Consider the following 17521-nt stretch of genomic DNA (forward strand, 5'->3'; position numbering starts at 1 on the left):
CCAGAAAATACCATCACATAACCCCAATGTTATCAACCCTTCACTGGTTACCCATTAAGTACCATATTGACTTTAAAGTTCTTTTAATTACTTATAAAGCCTTAAACGGTTTAGCCCCTACCTACATCACAGAGCTTCTACAACACTACAACCCATCACGCTCTCTAAGATCTCAAAACTCAACACCTAGAATAACTCAATCCACCAAAGGGGGCGGAGCTTCCTCATACATAGCACCTAAACTCTGGAATAGCCTTCCCGATACTATTCCAGGATCAGACACACTCTCCCACTTTAAATCTAGATTAAAGACACATCTTTTCAGCAAAGCATTCACTTAATGCAAAATATGCTAAATAAATAAAAAATGAATGAACAGCAGCTACGATAAATATGTATTTCTCATTGGAGTTTGGGTTCCTCGCCACAGGGCCGTGTTGGCTTGCTCATCGGAAGACTGCTGATATTAGATATTAATTATTATTTATTAGAATGATCTTGCTTGTTCTATAAACACCATGCGCTGTGCTGTGTTCAAGGTTATTTTAGTTTACTAAAATTAAAACTTTGAAAACATCTCTGTTCATTGAAATCAAATCAAATATTGACCTACAAATTATGGGGAAAAACTTAACTAAAGGAAAAATTGAAATGTTGCATCAAAAACAAATTGAAATAAGTTTAGAGCACTAAAATGATAATAATAAACAAAAACTAAAATAGAAATTAATTAATATTATATAGCAACATAAAAAATAAACAAATAAAAGGACAAATGCATATACCAAAATTGCTAAAACTTGAACTAAAATTAACATAAAAACTAAAGATCTAAAAATAAAAGCCAATTAAAAAAAAGAAAAAACTAAATAAAACTAAAATGAAAACTATAATAACTCTGGCTGTGTTCCACCTTTTCTGTGTTTTGCTGTTTTTCTTATTTTCTCCTGTAAAGCTGCCTTGGAACAATGCACATTGTGAAAAGTCCTATATAAATAATATTGAATTGAATTTGTTTTATTCGACATTAGGGCAGCCCCGGCTCAAACTGGCCGCCATCTTGACCACATCACATGACCTGCTGAATATGACATCATCTCATCTCCCATGTTTCACATTATCAGACATTAACAGGAGTAGAAAACATGAGTCGTGGATGACAAACACACCTGTACTTCTACAACACTGTCTGAATCTGAGCGCTTGCGCTTCTGAATCCACACTAATGGGTGTCGCTATAAAGACAATTTATTGGTTAGTAACACATAACCATAAAATTACTGAGTGCGCCCTAAAATTAGCAAACCAGCTTGTGCGTGTGTGCACGTGTGCGTGTGTAATGGACCGGTTCTTGGGTGCAGCTGTGTTGGCACTGAATCAGATTCAGTGTAAATTTGAAAACTGGTAATTCGTTTACGCTCGCTTTACATCTGATTCTATCTAATAAGCAGCTGCATCACTACACACGCATGCGCACACGCAGACACACACACACGCGCGAGCATGCACACACACGCAGACACACACACACACACGCGAGCACATGCACACACAAGCGAGCACATGCACACACACGCAGACGAAGACACACACACACACGCGAGCACACGCACACACACGCAGACACACACACACGCAAGCACATGCACACACACGCAGACACATGCACACACACACACAAATTCACACATGGACACACACACACAATTACCCACAAATTCACACATGGACACCCCCACACACACACACACACTCATGTACACACAAATTTCACACATGTCACACTCTCACCACACACACACATTAAATTACAACAAAGTTCACATTTCCCACACGCACACTTTTTCTCTTACCTTCCATTAGGTCAAAGCACAGACTGGATGATGATCCCCAAGATAATCGTCTCTCCAGAGGTTTGTGGGATGAACTCACTGATGGGGAATAAACACAACACACACACAACACGATACGCCACAAAGTATCACCAAACAATGTCCAAGCATCAGACAGCTACATCATCAAAGTATGTTAAGTAACAGAACTCCTGACCATCCGAGCTTTGATAACTCCTGCTCATCGATTACACATGCAGCCATATTTAAATAAAAGATGAAATAACTTTTACACCCTTTAACCAAAATGTCCTTAACATGAATTGTGTACATGAGGCTGACATAATGACACACAGCGAGAATGTTCATGTGGTCAGATGGTGATGTCAATGGTTGTGAGATTTTTGATAGATGACAGACAGACTGACCACGTAGGCCGTGAAAGCGTGGATATTTGTAAACGAGCTTTCATCTGTTCTGGAGGCAGAGGACCCCAAAACCTTTCTGGATGTGTGAAGAGCTGGTCGATCTCTACTCTCCTCCGGAAACAAAGGCCTGACCGTCACTCAACTCGCCCAAATAAACCTTCAACTAACTGACCACAGTCCACCTGCCTTCCGCATAGGGAGCCCTGAGGAGAGACGGACGAAGAGATGTTTTTGGATGATTTTGATTCGCACTGAAGTGATGAGATAAAGCTTGGTGTTTGTGACATTGACGTGAATCTGATATTTCTGACCCCGAGCAGAGTTCTGGTGACCGATGTACCATCGTGTGGCCACATATGTCAGTGGTAGTGTTGCATCGGTGGCTCAGAGAGATCCCGAGCCGGAAAACCTGACAAGAAAAGATAAAGACGCATCAGAAAACAAAGACACCCAACAGACTGTTTTAAACATGATCTGAAGGAACACCTTCACCTATAAAATAAATGTCACATCATAGTGTGTGTAATAATGTATGCTTTGAGTACAAGACGATAAACATGTGATGAAGAGACATGTGTTGTGAGAAGCAGTGCTTGGAGCCTTACAGGGACCAATGTGGTGTGGTGTGAATACATTTCAAATGAAAACAAACACACTGGTTCAGAACACAGTCTGGAGTGAGCGACAAACAATCTCCTGTTTGTGTCTCTGCCTCTCACACACCAACAACACACAGTGTCTGATGTCTCCTGCGATGATCTACATGACTGTAGAATATCACCAAAGTCACAGAGTTTGAGCCACATCATCAGCCGCTGATGAGGAGATTCTCTGGCTTGATATCTATGACATGAAGGAGGACAGATTTGAGAGTGTCTGTGTACAGTATTGTGATGTGTGTATGTGGGTCTCTCTACCTCTGTGTACGATGTATTCAGTTCTGTAGGCACCAGTGAATGGCCTTTGATCAGCCTGGTAGATGTAGTTTCCGCACCTTTCTCAGGTGCAGCTCACGTTCGGCATGTCCTCTAACCAGCTCCAGCATGTTCCTAATAAACCACCACAACACACACACACACACATCAGATCCCTCATCACATCAAACACCCATTCAAGCTGAAGATCATGCAAGGTGTCCTCTCACCCTTCTCCACATAACTCAAAAACCAGATAGAGTTTCCCCCCGCCGGCGGAACGCTTCCTTAACAGCTCTAAGATGTTCTCCTGCTTGAGCGTGGCGAGCATCTTCAGCCTCCACTCATGGTCCGGTCTCCCTTCAAATCCTCATTTTCTGCCCGTATCCAGAGAGACACATCAGAGCTCCTCTCACCCGTTCATGTGTTTAATGCTTTTTAAAAATGAAAATATGGACGTGGCTAAAGTGTAACTTTCCTTGTCCACACTGTCTTGTGAAATTATCTTTGTCCAACAAAAGATACAAAACAGTGATTTGATGTCTTTAGTTAACAGACAATTGTATTTCAATGTAATATACCTTTGAAGAGTAATGTGCCAGCATGCTGAAAGAAACAGATATAGAGACGTCAAACTGAAAGATGTTGGTTTTAATTGAGGTTATTTCTCTTATTGTAGTGTTTTATAAAGCAAGGTCACCATGACCCCAAGCAGCAAGAGGTGATAAAGATCCTGCAGAGGAGGAGGAGAAGAGGCCCGTACCTTCACTGTCCTTAGACTTCTTAAATTGGCCACGATTTCATTTGTCTCCCTGAAATAAGGAGAAGAGAGACTAGGATGAAGAAATAACAAACACACACAACACATTCTATAGACGATACATTCAGACGGATAGGGTTTGGTAATAAGCTTCAGACCGTTAGACTATAGCTGCGCGCCCGACCCCCAGTTAACTTCCGGTTTGTGTTTGGCTAGTCTAATAATATAACTATTTATACTTTATTTAATTTATGTTAACATAAATTTGTGTCATTATTTTACTTTATGCTACTTGTATTAAATAAACGATTTGTTGAATTGGTTCTGTATTTGGTCGCATTTAAAGAAACCGTATGGTACACTGCCATCTAGCGGCTGCGATTGGTATCGCAGTCTAAATCAAAATATTGGAGAGACGAGTTTAGCTAAGGAACTGTTCCTTTCGGTTTCGTTTGATTGTCATCAGAAATCATCTACAGGCGCTCTATTGTTTGTGAATGTGTACCGGAAGTTCAGTTGTGGTCACAAAAGTGCGCATGCGCAGTGGTTAAGAAACCGTCTATAAATCACAGGACTACTAAATCTTATAGATTTGATCCATTTTGGATATTCAGACCTTATGGTTGTCTGAACTGACAATACACAGGAAAGATTTTGTGTGTTTTTGTTTTCTTTTCAATAACATAAAAACTGTGTGTGTGCGTGCGTCACAATCTCTCTGTCTCTCTCTCTCTCTGTCCTATTTAAGACTTTCAGTATAAACTCCCAGCATCCTCCTCTGCTCTACTTTCATTCTTTAGAGGAATAAAACAGTGAGCGACACAGTTCACAGATGCACACAGCTCATGACACTAAAGTTTACTGATACACACACAAAATCAAGAAAAGAAAAGTGTGAAATTGTGCTCATGAAGGTTCAACTATTTTTCATCCCTTATTGTTTGTCCTATAGGTCAACAACTGACTAACAACTGTCTCATTTCATTCAACATTCCAGAGGAACTCGCTACATACAGTAAATTAAGCAAAACTGAGAAATCCATATCATATTGTACATCCACACATTTACACGTCACGACCCCTTTATATTGTGGGTTGTTTATTGTGATTGTGCGTCTGTAGAGGGCAGCAGAACTGCAGCTGCTCCACATTCTGTCCTTCATTAAAACTGAAACCACAGCAGATGTGACACAGGTCAGAGGTCATGGATGTATACACCTGTCATACACTGTGAGAGATGGTTCACTGATGACCTCTGACCCCGCCTCATCTCAGACCCAGACAGATGAGCTCGTGAGTGATTGGTCTGTCGGATCCTGCCAGTGATTTGATTGGTTGTGCATGAGGGAGTTCATGCTCATAACATAAGCTCTCCAGAGACTTTATTACAGAGAGAGAGAGAGACACTTGTATCACGCTATTTAAAACATACAAGAAAAAAGCTCGACACATGCTTTGAGCATTAACAGCTTTTTCTCTTTACAGATCCTGTGTGAATAAAACCGGCTGTAAAAATAAACATGACATTATAATACATGTAACCGAGACATCGATGATGCATTGACATGATTCATTCAAGTTTATTCTTTAATGGCATAGCTGAGAAAAGTCCTGTAATGACCTCAAAATACGTCAGTCAGATACAGTATGAATGTCAGGGTGTAGAATATTGACCCTCCTTCTGTGCATTATTCTGCAGTCAGTTATTATTCATCTGTAAATATCTCACAGTCTTGCCAAAGTACAGAATACGTTAATAAAATAGAGAGCCACTGTCCACGAAGACTGCTTTATAAAGAACAAACCAAGCAGATTCATAACCACTAATGGAAGAGAATTCCCATCCAGCGCTCAACGCGAGGTGACTGTACAGACGACAAGAGGCTGAAATGAGACGTACACTGGAAATACACAGGAGAAAAACAAAACACTTAGGGTTCGTGCGCAAAAAGTCTATTTTAAGGTGCGATGTAATAACACAAGTAACATTAGACGAAGATATTTTTATTTAACCTTACAGAACATAAATCTGTGCAAGTGTGCTATTAGTTTACCTCCTTGAGTTAAAGCGGAGGTACCATGCTATTTCATGCATTCTGACTTTACACTGTTAAACGTGCTGACTTCTCAAGCTGAACACGGTCAACTTGTCAAAAAACGAGTCGAGCATATGACGTAGTATTTCTGTGCGAAAAGTTTTTTTCGAACATGGGTTCCCGTTTCGTAACAAGAGTTCTTAGTCCCTTATCAGACTATTCTCCCAGAAAAGCAGGCCCACGCGTCAACCAGCCAGCGTGAGAAACAGCACGCCCATCAATGCCGCTTCACTCGGCTGACGGAAGTTGAGGTGTGTTTGTTTGCTCACTGCATTTGGGTGATGAATGTACATAGTGGATATAACGCTGGATTTGGAGATGGTTTGAAACTGATAGATGGCGCGGTCCCAGCGCTAAAAGATGCCGGACATGAACCGCACGCGGTAAGTCAAACTAAGTCATACGTCTGTGTTTTGTTGGCAATCGGCGTGTACGTGCATAATGTAAACAACACGAAGGGATAATGTGATTGTGTGCTCGTGCTGTAGTTCCGTCCCCAGCTCGTCTCTTTCAGCTGTATCTGTCTTTTATAAATCTGATCAAACTAAATTCTCTTCGAAGATACTCGAGATTAATGCGAGATTGGCAGCGTGTGTTACCCGATCTTTAATGCTTTAAGTACACGATCTGTTTGTTTGATCATTCGTTGTGAATGTATCTTTCTTCTGTTTGTGCATGATAAGACTGTGAACTGGGTCGTCACAGCTAAAGGGGTTTAATCGAGAGCGGATAGATCTCAGATCACCCTGAAGGGTCCACCATCGTCCTTAAACAAACCCACCGACCGCCGCGGGCCAATATTAAATGATGCATGCTGAAGAGAGAGTGTTATAAACACACATCTCATAACAGGAATTAGTATGTCATGCATATTCATAGCACACACCGTTTCCTGACTGGTCAGGCCGAACGGAACCTCGCAGAGATGCAAATAGTAAGAGAAGACTGTAAGCATTCAGTTCTATTTTGATCTCTCTGACAGTAAGACGCTAATGCCCCAAACACAGATTATTTGCTTTGGCACTGATGAATAAACAGGAAGTAGAATTATGATGATGGAGGAAGTGTTTTGTAGATGTTCAGGCTGTCTGAAGGTCCAGATAACATCCCTGAAATAAACTCTCTCTCTCTCTCTCTGGACAGTGTGGACGAACGGGTGAACACAGTTATTCACGCGCACACACAGACACTTTTGTGAAATGTCCTACTCAGATGACCTATTTTACACTCCATTACACAAAAAAACTCTTCTCTTCTCTCATCTTGTCCGCTTGTCTCGAATTAATTTAGAAAATCACTTGCCTCTGTGTATGCATGCAATGACTTAAACTACTTAAAAAGATACTTCAACCCAAACTATTTTTACATGTCAAACCTGAGTTTCTTTCTTTCAGAACACAAAAAAAGATATTTTGAAGAATGTTGATAATCAAACAACACTGAAACCCATTGACTTACATTATATGAACACAAAACCACTGAGACATTTCTCCCAATTTTCTGTTCCACTGAAGAAAGACTCACAAAAGTTTACAACCACGTGAGGAGAATAAATGGCAGAATTTTTGGGAGAAGCGTCCCTTTGAAAGGTTGTGTAAAGAGCTCACAAGGGTTTTGACTAAAGCTAGTGGTTTAAAAATTAACACTGAAAAAAACACACGGGGCTTTTAAAACCATCACACATCACTGACCCTCAAAATAAATGTTCAACTATGAACAATCCATTATTAATGACGTGACGTGTTTGAACAGACGCACACGCATGCACACGCGCACACACCCACACGTTCACCGTCTTACATGACTAGGCCGTGTGTTTAATGAACAGACATCATTCATTCAGACAAAAACAGTCCCAGAGGTGAAGGGTTTACAGGTTTGTCAATGAGTTTCTTTCCTCTGATATATCTCTCTCTCTCTGCAGAAGCAAACATGTGTGTTATTAATGTATAAACACAAACAGCAGGTCAGATTCACAACATCCAAACCAAACCGACCGGCTCTCTCTCTCTCTCACAAACATCTATTCAGAAACAAGGATCCAGCACTACAGACACTTTTTGATTGTGTGATTTACATCCAGAATAAATCCATCACTGGTAAACTGACAACAGTGTTTTGGGTCATGGCATGTGGTTATAAACTGGTTGACCAGTCACAATGTTTCACAAAACCAGCAAGCTAATAACTAGATTTGATACACCGTTTTAAAGCACGGCTACAGTACAAACTGCGCACGCACACACACACACACACACAGATACTTGCATATGTGGTTTACGAGGACTCTCCATAGACGTAATGATTTTTATACCGAACAAACTGTATATTCTATTACCTAACTCTAACCCCTAACCCTAACCCTAATATCACATAAAACCTTTGTCTTTTTTTCTTTTAAAAAAATTATCATTTAGTATGTTTTTTAGGCATTTTAGTTTACGAGGACACAGGAAGTGTCCCCGTAAACCATGTTTACGTTGTTATAGACATGTCATTACACAGTTTTGTGTCCTCGTAAACCATGTATACAAGCACACACACACACACTCACTCACCTTCTATAAATCTCTCCTCTCTCTTTCTGTCTCTCTATCATTCTGTCTCATAAACTCACACACAACACACACACACACACACACACAAACGCACACAGACACATGCATTTACAGAAACACACACACACCTACATCTACAGTAAATCTCTATCACACACCCACTAACACACATTTTCTCTCTCTCTGTGTGCCTGTGTCCATCCAGAAAATAAAAGTCTCTCTGTCTCTCTCTCTCTCTCTCTTTAGTGTGTGTATAAATAGCTCGTGTGAAAGAGGGGTTTAGTCCACGGCCGCGTTTCAATGACCTACATATTCTCCTCATTCTCACATGAAGAACCAATCCGGCATCATAATGTCTGCGTCTGTTAAAAGCTGAGAGGAAAATATATGACGCATACTGTATTCTTCACGTTTGAAAACATCTGAAATCATATTCTTCTTTGGGCCAAAAATCGGCTTAAGACATTCGAGGACACTTTTTCTTAAACCGTTTCCCTAATACAAAATATCTACAAAAAAAAGTCATATACATCTGGGATGGCTTGAGAGCGAGTAAATGATAACTTATATTATGATTTATTTATGATGATGAACTATTCCTTTAAACCCTGCCATGTATCATCAGTTATTATTAGAAAAACAAAACCACCAGCACTGCCTTCATAGTCATGACCCCGACAAGACAAAAAACACAAAAGATCATCAGCAATCACATCTGGATTCTGAAATCAGTTACAATAGCAGCTCGTGGTAAATGTAATATTGGTATTTGATCCAGCTGTGATTTTATTTATCGTTCTCCATCTCTGTTCTATAGTATGAAACACAAAATCTACAGATCTGTTTAGTGTCTCTGACGAGATTAAACCGCTCCAGTTGAGATTCAACAACAATCTGAAAAAACTCTTCAGGCCTGATATCGTTCAGACTCGTCCACAAACCGTCTCGCATTCATCAAACACCAAACCGCGTTCAAATAAAAGGTCCATTATAAACAGACAAAGAGTGCAGATTTCAGTCAGTGATCTGGTGTCTGTGTCACACACACACGCAGACACACACACACACGCACACACACACACACACGCAGACACACACACACACACGCAGACACACACACACGCAGACACACACACACGCAGACACACGCAGACACACACACACACACGCAGACACACACACGCAGACACACACACACGCAGACACACGCACACCCGTCTAAATGAGGATCTTTTACAGAAGTACACAGCTACTTATGAAAACTCTAACCGTAAAAGAAACTTGCATTTTTACAATTTTGGAAAATATTTTTTCTCAGATTTTTCAGGTTTTGCTCACTTTGGGTCTAAATACACACACCACATACACAAACACACATTTTTCACCATAATCCTACTCTAAATGTACTACATTCTATTTTATTTCAGACACAGCATTTCAAAAACATACAAATATAGATTTTTGTTTATTACATACAATTTTAAAAAATGCGTTTACGGTTTCTAAAAGCATAACTGTATCACTTAATGTGTCATCATATAAGGTTATTATTATTGTATTTTTTGGATCAATAAAAATACAAACATTTGTCTAGCGCTTATCTGTCTCAGCAGATTAATCATTCAATGCTATCTGAGGCATTTTTCAGGTGGAACGTTTTGTCAGATTTGTGTTTAAAACAAAAACAATTTGGGGTAAAACATTGTGTCAGTGGGGTAAAAAATAAAACAATTAAAGGATATCATCTTTTAAAAACAAGACTGACACTTTTTTCAAAATGCAGACAGACCTCTGACTATAATCCGGCTCATATTGATACGCTCTTTGTGTTTGAGTTTCACACGCTGGAAACAAATCAATGACCTTCAACAAGAGATCCGATGAGCTCGCAGTGTTACCCAACAAACCAAAGCACCCACATCACACCCACAACACGAGCACTGACCACCGGACCACAGCTTTGACCAACGGACAATTTCACCATCATTAAACTCAAAATCAGCACACATTTCTCTGTGTGATCGTCAAACAATAAGACAAAGACATCATTCTGCAGATGAGAGTGTCGGACGGCCCGTCAGGGTCGAGAGAGAGAGAGAGAGACATGTGGTGTTAACAGAGCGAGGCTACGGCCGTCACAGTGACTCCATCTGACCGCCGAGCTGCTCATAACCGGAGGAGATATTAATAACTAAACTCACCATATGTCACATCACCACCGCCGAACTGAAACCGGTTACTAGTCTTTCTGTTTCTGCTCTGATCTGAACAGACATACACTGCATACTATTCAGTGATAAATGATTCAAACTGTGATGTGCTCATGATCTTAAAGAATGTTTAAAAATGAAGGTCAAACGCAATGCATTGTGGGATATACTATAATGCACTATATAGACATACTTAGACACCACATTGAACACTTCGTTTCACCGTGAACCCATGTGAACAGAAGAGCTGCAGTTTTGTGCATACAGTTCATACAAAATAACATTTACATTCGAGTCTAAAAATATTTGATCTTCGGTTATTTATAATCTTGATAGTTACAATTTAGGGCAACAAAATATTTTAGAATTATTGAAACAGTATTAAAATAATTCAGTTATTTGCAACTATCACACAGAAATAAAAAAGTGTATGTTGCACATACTTTTCAGTGTTCACATTTAATATGGTTTAAATTGATATTACAGGCATTATCGTATTGTATCTCATACCGTACATTGCGTTATTAAGCATGTCATCACATTTTGTTCAATATCATATTAGACTTGTAAAGTGATTTATTGTGTTAAGGTATTGTGAAAACTCACGCTTAATACCATAATTTATTGGACATATATTACTTTAAATATTAACTCCCCAGCGTGAGTTTTTAACAGTATAATCATTAAGAGAAAACTGAAGTTGGTATTGTGCGTTTTATCCACAAAAATCACAGCTCGTCCTTTTTTATTCCAAATTTAAAGCATTTATTTTGTGGACACAATTTGAACAAAGTAACAGGGAGTATATCTGAAGAACTCCATCATAATGACCACAGAAAATACTGGAGGAATCTTACCTTGTGTCTGCACTTTAAGACCACACCATAGGCTCCTGTGTGAGAGAGAGAAACAGGTTTAACTGCTTGAGATTTCTCCCATCGCCCCGTCTTAATTCTGAGTAAATGCATGCGACCGTGCCAAAACCCAAAGAGTGCTTTGAGTCTGAAGAATCAAGAGATTGAAGGGGAAGGACAGAAGAAAACAGGAGGCACTGATTTACACGTTTACCTGCAGTAACTCTCCAGACAGACTTTAAACAGAGATGAATGTTAAGAGATGCCCGTTTGCGCTTACAAAAAACACTTACTGCCAAGAGTTGATTTCAACAACAGAATTCATGTTTAGCAAAAACAAACCACAGACACGCTCTCAGGTGGGCATAAACCACAGTGTCTGTGTTTATGTGGGTTGTGTGTTGAGTCGTGGTGTGTTTCTGGCATTAGAGAGAATATACTGTGTGTGTATATACAGTATATATATATATATACACATCTGAAGCACAGATCTACAGTCCCTCAAGACCTGCAGAACAGAGGAACACATCCAACAGATCTGCTTCAGAGAGGAACCGTGAAGTCTTGTTATTTATCAAACACGGCTTATAATACAACCAAACATGTAGTCATGTGTCGTTAGAATAGGGAAATAAAGAGTCATTACAGTTTAAAAGAGAGGAAAACCCATCCCTGCGTCCAATCACAGCTCACGATTACAGAATTCACGGAAGTGACAAATTCATCTGCCATTTGGCAGAATCAGACGAATCAGACTCATGCCAACATGGACAGGTTGTGTGACATGCCCTCATCCTCCAAAACCATATGTCATGTTAATTTACATACTGCTGGTCCTAGCAGTGCATACGGTCAGCAGACATTTTCTTGTTTACTTACAGCGAGCGAGAGAGAATACAAATAAATGAAACAAATTCAACTTAGAAATTGACAAAAATACGAAACAAATAAATACAGAATGAATGAATGACAGAATGAAAAATACATGAATGGATAAACGATAAACAGAAAGACAAATAAACGAATAATAATTCAATATAATTTTTGTGGGTATTTTTGATCAAGTAAAGAACTGATCAAATAAAATAAAGAATTTATCAAAAAAGAACAAAGAATTAAAAAAATAATGAAGAATTGGTCAAACAAAAATAAAATAAATAAAGACTTAAGGAATGAATCAAATAAATTAGGAATTGATCAAAATAAGACGTCCTTTAAACAGGACTAAATGGTCAAATGATTTTCATCTGGATGATTTAGAAGCTGTGCAGACGCTTGGCTTTTTGATTGAGACGTTGAACTGGATTTGTTCTGGTGGAAAGTGGTTTGACTTTACTGGTCAGGATGAATCATGCGATTATTAACGATTCACATTCAGATAATGAGATTCCATCACTTCAGTGTCATGAATAATAAAACAACCAAGATGATTTTGACTGCTGCATCTTCTGATGGAGACAAATCACATCAGAACTCCTTCACATCATAATCGTTTCTTCCAGACAGTGATGAGATTACACAGAGAACAAATGGAGACTTTGATATTTCTCCTAGGAAACACACGTGTGTCTTCAATGGTGAAGAGAACCTGCGAATCCTTAAACCTACAGAAGTCAGAGATCTCAATACGAGCTAAAATATGTCTTCAGATCATTCCAAACCCAAATGTTACGGTTCATGTGCGCTCTGCTGTGTATGCCAACAACCGTCTCATTTAGATCTCAAACATTTTAGGAGAAACACAAGTGACTAAATGAGTACATAATAAAGAGCAGAACGTCAGCGAAACAACAGAGCAATAAAACATTTTCCTCCGGGATCATCTCAAGCGCTGCTGGTTCTCAGTTCATTCTTCACTTCACAAATGTGTTGACATCATCTTGCACTGATGAGAGAGGAAGAGGTACCAAAATAACTCCTCGCACACAAGCTGCACGCGAGCATCCTGCGGTGTGAAGGTCTGGTTGGCTCACTTGACGCCGATAAAATCCTCGAAATGATCTTTACATCACGCTCCAGCCAATCAGAAGAGAACGACACGTGTCTGTGACCAATCAGCCGAGGAGAAAGAGCGTGACAGGAATGTGGATGTCAAAGCTTGTGTTTTATGAGCTGATCTTCAGGTGTATCCGACTTAACCTGCTTTCTTCAGAGCTGGAATGAGGATGAGAAGAAAACGAGGCCATAAACCCTCAACTGGCGCTAAAGTGGAACTCGTGACCTGTTTTTATTGGAGCAACATGCAGCGCGGGTTTCCGTCAGTGCTGTATTATCTGATATACACTCACCTAAAGGATTATTAGGAACACCTGTTCAATTTCTCATTAATGCAATTATCTAATCAACCAATCACATGGCAGTTGCTTCAATGCATTTAGGGGTGTGGTCCTGGTCAAGACAATCTCCTGAACTCCAAACTGAATGTCAGAATGGGAAAGAAAGGTGATTTAAGCAATTTTGAGCGTGGCATGGTTGTTGGTGCCAGACGGGCCGGTCTGAGTATTTCACAATCTGCTCAGTTACTGGGATTTTCACGCACAACCATTTCTAGGGTTTACAAAGAATGGTGTGAAAAGGGAAAAACATCCAGTATGCGGCAGTCCTGTGGGCGAAAATGCCTTGTTGATGCTAGAGGTCAGAGGAGAATGGGCCGACTGATTCAAGCTGATAGAAGAGCAACTTTGACTGAAATAACCACTCGTTACAACCGAGGTATGCAGCAAAGCATTTGTGAAGCCACAACACGCACAACCTTGAGGCAGATGGGCTACAACAGCAGAAGACCCCACCGGGTACCACTCATCTCCACTACAAATAGGAAAAAGAGGCTACAATTTGCACGAGCTCACCAAAATTGGACAGTTGAAGACTGGAAAAATGTTGCCTGGTCTGATGAGTCTCGATTTCTGTTGAGACATTCAAATGGTAGAGTCAGAATTTGGCGTAAACAGAATGAGAACATGGATCCATCATGCCTTGTTACCACTGTGCAGGCTGGTGGTGGTGGTGTAATGGTGTGGGGGATGTTTTCTTGGCACACTTTAGGCCCCTTAGTGCCAATTGGGCATCGTTTAAATGCCACGGCCTACCTGAGCATTGTTTCTGACCATGTCCATCCCTTTATGACCACCATGTACCCATCCTCTAATGGCTACTTCCAGCAGGATAATGCACCATGTCACAAAGCTCGAATCATTTCAAATTGGTTTCTTGAACATGACAATGAGTTCACTGTACTAGAATGGCCCCCACAGTCACCAGATCTCAACCCGATAGAACATCTTTGGGATGTGGTGGAATGGGAGCTTCGTGCCCTGGATGTGCATCCCACAAATCTCCATCAACTGCAAGATGCTATCCTATCAATATGGGCCAACATTTCTAAAGAATGCTTTCAGCACCTTGTTGAATCAATGCCACGTAGAATTAAGGCAGTTCTGAAGGCGAAAGGGGGTCAAACACCGTATTAGTATGGTGTTCCTAATAATCCTTTAGGTGAGTGTATGTCGAGTGGCTTTCTGATGGCTGCGAGAGGAGAGGACAGGTGATGGATGCTGAATATGAGAGAAGATAAAGAAGAACAGCTGAAGAGAGATCAAGAGACTGATGGCCGACAGAGACACTAGAAACTAATCTACTGCCAGCTGAACACACAGCACGACACACACACACACACACACTGTGTCAAACACACATACAGCCAACACACACAGACAGCTTGCCACAAACACTGCCAAACACTGGAACACAAAATGTTGATGCATATGGGCATGAGCAAACACACGCACACGCACACACACACACACGCGCGCATGCACGCACGCACACACACACGCGCGCACTCTTCTCTCAATCAGAGTTAAGCACTTTTCATCATATTTATTATATGAATCTCACAATGAATTCTCATCATTCTAATATAGAAAATATTCCTGTCCACAGTCAGTGACTTGGCAGAATGACGGTCTGAATTTAAATGTAATTTAATACAACAGTCCTTGTGTGTTTTCTTGTGTGCGTGTGTGTGTGTCCATGTACTTTTATTCTCTATAAACCGGCCACATTTATAATTAAGTGGTCATTCATCCAAAACTGAAGAATGCAGCCTTATGGCTATATATGACAGAATCTATCTCTTCATTTGAACTGAGGACTTTTTATGTCTTCCAATTTTTATATGACTTGAGTGAATGTGACCTAGGAAAACATCAAAAGCCCTATTCGGATGATAATTGTTTGTTATAAGGACGTCTGTTATAAAGCAATAAGCCCCAAGAAGCAGTGGGTTACAGTGCATTTTATAACATCTAAGGGTGTTGTGGCACGACACCAAGCGGAGTCATTAAAACCCCCTTACTGTGCGTTCACACCGCCGGTGTGCAACAGGGTTTGAGATACGTTTTCTCTTGTTTGGTGGGCGTGTCAAGAATATCAGGCCAATCAGCAGCAACATGTGTATAACCCACGCGGTGTTAAAGAGACAGCTCGCACATGGGTCCAAGTAAAGTCGTTTAAATGTGTCCGCTGTGTTCACAACAACTAAAGATATTAGAAGAGATGTATTTTGCAGTATTCAACACGTATTTATAGCGATTTCATCAGGCTCTGAAAATTCTTCAAAAAGAACACAAAGAATGGCCTTCTCAGCTGCCATAGTTCAACTCTTGCGTCATCACAACAGGGTGTTCAACCGCATCACCGGCTGACATTGAAAATGAAGGACTTCTGGCCACTTTGACGCTCTCGACGGTGGCGGTGTGAACGCACAGTTAGCTGTTATAAAATGCACTGTAACGGTGAATTTCCACTACAGTGGAGCGTGCCGTTGGCAATGCTGAAACGCGTTTGCTTTGAGGCGTGTCATTAATTTTACGCTAACACGCCTCCGAAGTGAATCCAGCATTTGCAAGCAGTCGGAAAAATACGTCATAATCTTGGCTTGCCTGCGGTTTACAGCGATGGGCTGTCGTTAAGAAGAGCCAAACTTTTTGACGCTCTCGGCCGCTCCCAACGCCTTCTCCGCCCCGCTGTCGGTCCCATAATGCAACACGTGAGCGTCAAGCGCAGCTCTCATAAAAATGAATTGAAAACGCTCGCTCTGCTCCGCAAGCTCCGCGCCAGTGGAAATTCACCGTAAATCACTGCTCCGCGGGGCTTATGCGTTTATAAAACGGTTATTCCATATGTGTAGCAAGGTTTCATAAAATAAAGTAAATAAAATGATGTTTATGCGATGTAATGCGGTCTTGTATAACGGCTTAGAATTCGGCTCAGCCAATCATAATCAAGGACCAGAAAAAATAAAACTGCATGGCTCCTTGGTGACAAAACCCATGCATTCGGACGAACATAAATTCACGGTGTATGTGTGAGTTTGTAATCCTGCGAACCCGGAAAATGCGCTTCTCACGTGATCAGTCAAATGACAATTTGCACATATTTAATCATTATAATGGAATAAAATCTATATTTTAAAATGCCAATATTGATTGTTTTCGTGTTTTTTGTCTTCATTTCCCTCACACGCTTGCAGTATTCGACCAATCATTATTCCCTGGTTAACTGGCCAATCATAGCACACCTCGCTTTTTAGAGCTATGAGCTTTATAATAAATCTGCGCGTTTCAGAGAGGCGGAGCAAAGAGGAGAAACAAACACGCACGATATGTCCCTATGAGAAACAACTACCGTCCGAATCGGGCTAGAGACAGTAAAAACACATTTTAACCAACAATAAACACACACACAGAGAGACAGAGAGAGAGACAGAGAGAGAGAGAGAGAGAGAGAGAGAGAGAGAGAGAGAGAGAGAGAGAGAGAGAGAGAGAGAGAGAGAGAGAGAGAGAGAGAGAGAGAGAGAGAGAGACAG

The 17521-nt window shown here is 40.5% G+C and overlaps 1 protein-coding gene across 3 annotated transcripts in view; it reads right to left on the reverse strand.

Moving 5' to 3' along the window:
- The window catches only part of LOC130545566 (cyclin-dependent kinase-like 5), a 40888-nt gene that overhangs the window by 17375 nt on the left and 5992 nt on the right, over positions 1-17521 (reverse strand). For all 3 annotated transcript variants that reach the window (XM_057320156.1, XM_057320157.1, XM_057320155.1), the window contains exon 3: positions 11656-11690. In XM_057320156.1, coding sequence (XP_057176139.1) covers positions 11656-11690 — 35 coding nt within the window. The remainder of the gene's footprint in view (positions 1-11655; positions 11691-17521) is intronic.

Source organism: Triplophysa rosa, linkage group LG21 (assembly GCF_024868665.1).
Source record: "Triplophysa rosa linkage group LG21, Trosa_1v2, whole genome shotgun sequence".
Taxonomy (NCBI): Eukaryota; Metazoa; Chordata; class Actinopteri; order Cypriniformes; family Nemacheilidae; genus Triplophysa; species Triplophysa rosa.